The 5,371-nt window shown below is 49.8% G+C and overlaps 1 protein-coding gene across 1 annotated transcript; it reads right to left on the bottom strand.

The window, feature by feature from the left end:
* On the bottom strand, positions 1-4,434 carry LOC113082588 (branchpoint-bridging protein-like; the record flags this gene model as incomplete). The annotated part of the gene is made up of 3 exons (XM_026254165.1): positions 1-41; positions 2,482-2,719; positions 4,339-4,434. Coding segments are annotated over 3 exons (375 nt in total), but the record flags the coding sequence as incomplete, so codon positions are not given.
* Positions 4,435-5,371: the final 937 nt, after the last annotated feature.

Raw genomic sequence — 5,371 nt, 5'->3', positions numbered from 1 at the left:
TCATAATGAACAGAAATGTGCCGCACTAGTGTGGGTCTGGGCTACAGCACAGACATAACACAGATGAATTAAACTGAATGTGTAACGTTATATCTGTATTGGCGATTCTTTATTTTAATAATGAACAGACCGCACTTGAATGAATATGTGCGCATGAAAATCAAGGTGTGACTGCGGTCTAATAATAAAGTGGGGGCTAATAATGGTAAAAGGTTTAGAAAACCACTGGCTTAATTGACTACAGTGTTAATTGCCTGTGGTAGCCTATATTTTAATGCAAAATAATTATTTTCTTATATTATGCCTCATTATCATCCAATTATGCTTGCATGCACACAGAATATCTATATATATATATATATATAGCCTACATACACACACACACACATATATATATATTAATAAATTCTATAGCATATTTGGTCTTTTTTTTTAATCACTGTCTTCATTAAGCCGCTTTATGGGAGGAAAACACTTCCGTTTTCTGGGCTTATCTGCTTTCGTGTAGCCTATCATTTATTAATAAAGTGTATACCTTAGTCCATTAATAAAGCGTTTTCTTTCTATGAGGGATACGCTTAAAGTGCAATTCACCGGGTTATGTTCATATTCTGGGCTATTCAGGGGTGCGTTTCCCAAAACCATAGTTGCTAACCTGTTAGCAACTTATTGGTTGGCAATACGAAATTGCATTGCAACCAACAAAGTTGCTAACTTATTTAGCAACCATGGTTTTGGGAAACGCACCCAAAGCATGGTTCGCCAACTATGGTCGCAAGTTCCGTCGTTACCAACGTAGTTCAACGATCCAGTGTTTCCCGAAACCATAGTTCAAACGAAAAATCGCTCCACCCAACAAACTGCATCGCAAACTTGTGTCGTGTGAAGGACAGTCCGCATATGTGTTAGAGGCTTAGTTCGGCGTTAGTTTGCTGTGTCGACAGCACATGGGCTGTGTGCTATTCAGAGTTATCAACCCTATGCCCTATTCCTTTAGAAGATTTCCCCATCCACTTTGAATGATTTAAAATACTTAAATTTGTGGTTTACGTTTATTACCTAATTCGACGACTTTATTTTTATTACAAATTCATTTTGAAACTATATAGCAGCGTGGCCCTCGCGATTATTCTCCCTTAGAAGTGCTCTCTGAAAGCATTTATCATGCTGATTGGAACGCAGCCGTCGTTTCGTTTGTCGAGTGAGTTATCTTTGTAAAAACATTCCAAAAGACATTTCTCATATAACAATATTGATAAAACAGTGTGCTAGACATTTTCACTTGCATTAAATGTTAACACTCAAATCACAATATTTTTATAGTAAATTAATCTACCAAAATAAAGTAACAAAAATGTATAAATAAGTGAGTGATTTTGTTGTTTTTACAGAATAATAAAATAGAATACTCTCTACAAATGTGTTTATCAGCAAATAAACCAAATATTTAACAGATGTTGTCAGATTAAACAAATGGTTTAAACTGCAATGGTGGCTGGATGCTGCACATGTGTCAGGAGGTGTCAGATATAGTAAAGGGAGACGTGAAAAACAGACATAGTGTTGTTTTCATATGGATTACTTTATCACAGAATCTTTGTTTTCAGTAGTAGAACTTTAAAAGTAGACATATCAAGCTGTCTATAGATATATCTATCATGTCTCTTTGTGGAGTATTCACTGAGTTACAGTGCATTTAAATGATATCCCCTGTCCCCCAGCAGTCAGCTATCACCAAAGACATGCACCCTCTTCAGACACCTGGCAAACTGGAGAAGTGGCCCACACAAAAGAGTCATGTGTGCTTCCATCACCCCTCCATGAGGCCATCACCCACCACCTCCATACATTTCCAACAGCATAATAATGCAGTGTAGCTAACAACTGAATTTAAAGCATTGTTTCTTCTTATCGCCCTCTGAAGATGTGAAGCCTGATGTTGGAGGCCCAGGGTGGAGAGGGCCTTATGTTGGAGAGTCCCAGGGTGGAGAAGGGGCTGATGTTGGAGGGTCAGACTGGAGAGGATCTGATGTTGGAGGCCCAGGCTGGAGAGGATCTGATCTTGGAGGCCCAGGGTGGAGAGGGCCTGATGTTGGAGGCCCAGGGTGGAGAGGGGCCTGATGTTGGAGGCAAGGGTGGAGAGGGTCTGATGTTGGAGGCCCAAGGTGGAGAGGGCCTGATGTTAGAAGGCCAGGGTGGAGAGGGCCTGATGTTGGAGGCCCAAGGTGGAGAGGGGCCTGATGTTGGAGGCCCAGGGTGGAGAGGGGCCTGATGTTGGAGGCCAGGGTGGAGAGGGGCCTGATGTTGGAGGCCAGGGTGGAGAGGGCCTGATGTTGGAGGCCCAAGGTGGAGAGGGGCCTGATGTTGGAGGCCCAGGGTGGAGAGGGGCCTGATGTTGGAGGCCAGGGTGGAGAGGGGCCTGATGTTGGAGGCCCAAGGTGGAGAGGGGCCTGATGTTGGAGGCCCAGGGTGGAGAGGGGCCTGATGTTGGAGGCCAGGGTGGAGAGGGTCTGATGTTGGAGGCCCAAGGTGGAGAGGGCCTGATGTTAGAAGGCCAGGGTGGAGAGGGCCTGATGTTGGAGGCCCAGGGTGGAGAGGGGCCTGATGTTGGAGGCCAGGGTGGAGAGGGTCTGATGTTGGAGGCCCAAGGTGGAGAGGGCCTGATGTTAGAAGGCCAGGGTGGAGAGGGCCTGATGTTGGAGGCCAGGGTGGAGAGGGTCTGATGTTGGAGGCCCAAGGTGGAGAGGGCCTGATGTTAGAAGGCCAGGCTGGAGAGGGTCTGATGTTGGAGGCCCAGGGTGGAGAGGGGCCTGATGATGGAGGCCCAAGGTGGAGAGGGGCCTGATGTTGGAAGTCCAGGCTGGAGAGGGTCTGATGTTGGAGGCCCAAGGTGGAGAGGGCCTGATGTTAGAAGGCCAGGCTGGAGAGGGTCTGATGTTGGAGGCCCAGGGTGGAGAGGGGCCTGATGTTGGAGGCCCAGGGTGGAGAGGGGCCTGATGTTGGAGGCCCAAGGTGGAGAGGGGCCTGATGTTGGAGGCCCAGGCTGGAGAGGGTCTGATGTTGGAGGCCCAGGCTGGAGAGGGTCTGATGTTGGAGGCCCAGGGTGGAGAGGGCCTGATGTTGGAGGCCCCGGGTGGAGAGGGGCCTGATGTTGGAGGCCCAGGGTGGAGAGGGCCTGATGTTGGAAGTCCAGGGTGGAGAGGGGCCTGATGTTGGAGGCCCAGGGTGCAGAGGGGCCTGATGTTGGAGGCCCAGGGTGGAGAGGGGCCTGATGTTGGAGGCCCAGGGTGGAGAGGGGCCTGATGTTGGAGGCCCAGGGTGGAGAGGGGCCTGATGTTGGAGGCCCAGGGTGGAGAGGGGCCTGATGTTGGAGGCCCAAGGTGGAGAGGGGCCTGATGTTGGAAGTCCAGGGTGGAGAGGGGCCTGATGTTGGAGGCCCAAGGTGGAGAGGGGCCGGATGTTGGAGGCCCAGGCTGGAGAGTATCTGATGTTGGAGGCCCAGGGTGGAGAGGGTCTGATGTTGGAGGCCCAGGGTGGAGAGGGGCCTGATGTTGGAGGCCCAGGCTGGAGAGGGTCTGATGTTGGAGGCCCAAGGTGGAGAGGGGCCGGATGTTGGAGGCCCAGGCTGGAGAGTATCTGATGTTGGAGGCCCAGGCTGGAGAGTATCTGATGTTGGAGGCCCAGGGTGGAGAGGGGCCTGATGTTGGAGGCCCAGGGTGGAGAGGGGCCTGATGTTGGAAGTCCAGGGCGGAGAGGGGCCTGATGTTGGAGGCCCAGGCTGGAGAGTATCTGATGTTGGAGGCCCAGGGTGGAGAGGGGCCTGATGTTGGAAGTCCAGGTTGGAGAGGGACCGGATGTTGGAGGCCCAGGCTGGAGAGTATCTGATGTTGGACGCCCAGGCTGGAGAGGGTCTGATGTTGGAGGCCCAGGGTGGAGAGGGGCCTGATGTTGGAGGCCCAGGGTGGAGAGGGGCCTGATGTTGGAAGTCCAGGGTGGAGAGGGGCCTGATGTTGGAGGCCCAGGCTGGAGAGTATCTGATGTTGGAGGCCCAGGGTGGAGAGGGCCTGATATTTTAGGCCCAGGGTGGAGAGGGCCTGATGTTGGAAGTCCAGGCTGGAGAGGATCTGATGTTGGAGGCCCAGGCTGGAGAGTATCTGATGTTGGAGGCCCAGGCTGGAGAGGGTCTGATGTTGGAGGCCCAGGGTGGAGAGGGGCCTGATGTTGGAGGCCCAGGGTGGAGAGGGGCCTGATGTTGGAAGTCCAGGGTGGAGAGGGGCCTGATGTTGGAGGCCCAGGCTGGAGAGTATCTGATGTTGGAGGCCCAGGGTGGAGAGGGGCCTGATGTTGGAAGTCCAGGTTGGAGAGGGGCCGGATGTTGGAGGCCCAGGGTGGAGAGGGTCTGATGTTGGAGGCCCAGGGTGGAGAGGGTCTGATGTTGGAGGCCCAGGGTGGAGAGGGCCTGATGTTGGAGGCCCCGGGTGGAGAGGGGCCTGATGTTGGAAGTCCAGGGTGGAGAGGGGCCTGATGTTGGAGGCCCAGGGTGGAGAGGGCCTGATGTTGGAAGCCCAGGGTGGAGAGGGGCTGATGTTGAAGGCCTGAACTTTGAAGGCAAAGGCCTGGTTGATACACATGTATACCTGGATCCTTCCATTGCAACAGGCCCCAAAACTGTCTCTTCCTCTGTAGGGACAGGAGGAACTGAATTGATACTCCATATTGTTATTGTTTGCTTCCCTCTTACGTGCTGAAGCCCTCCTTCTTGTCACACTTGCAAAGACCCTCCACTTATTCCTGACTTCGTCTGGGCTTTGTCCATATCCATAGCTAGCATCATTTATTTTTTTAGTGATTTCTGCCCAGATTTTATTTATGTCAGCATTTGTAATGCTATTTTTAAGCTTTGAAAATAGACTTTTAGACAAAATAGAAACCTCCTCCAAAAGATTTGCAATTTCATGCTTTGAAAATTGGGGTGTTAATGTAATTTTCATTAACACATGCATGACTGACAAGGAGACATAAATAGAAAAAATTGAGCAAAATAAACAACAGTATATTACAGTTTTTTTCAAAACCCCATCTTTTTTTCAATTGTGATTAAGTAGCCTATCAATATTAAATAAGAATTAGTATTTATATGAAAATTTGAAATTATGAACTTTGGGATAAAAAAAGAGCACATTTTTAGCTCCATGTTTGTATATAATGTATTGCAGAACAAATGAATGATTCGTTACTACTCGACTCCTACCTAACGTCAATTCAAAAGCATAATTCGAGTCGAAGAAAAGAGAAAATAAAGCTAAATTACTGTAGGTGGCGGTATGTGCTCATGTCTCCAGTCAGCCATTAGATCAAAGAAGAAGAACGA

Source organism: Carassius auratus, unplaced genomic scaffold, assembly GCF_003368295.1.
Source record: "Carassius auratus strain Wakin unplaced genomic scaffold, ASM336829v1 scaf_tig00036521, whole genome shotgun sequence".
NCBI lineage: Eukaryota > Metazoa > Chordata > Actinopteri > Cypriniformes > Cyprinidae > Carassius > Carassius auratus.
This window is presented reverse-complemented; position numbering and strand designations above follow the sequence as displayed.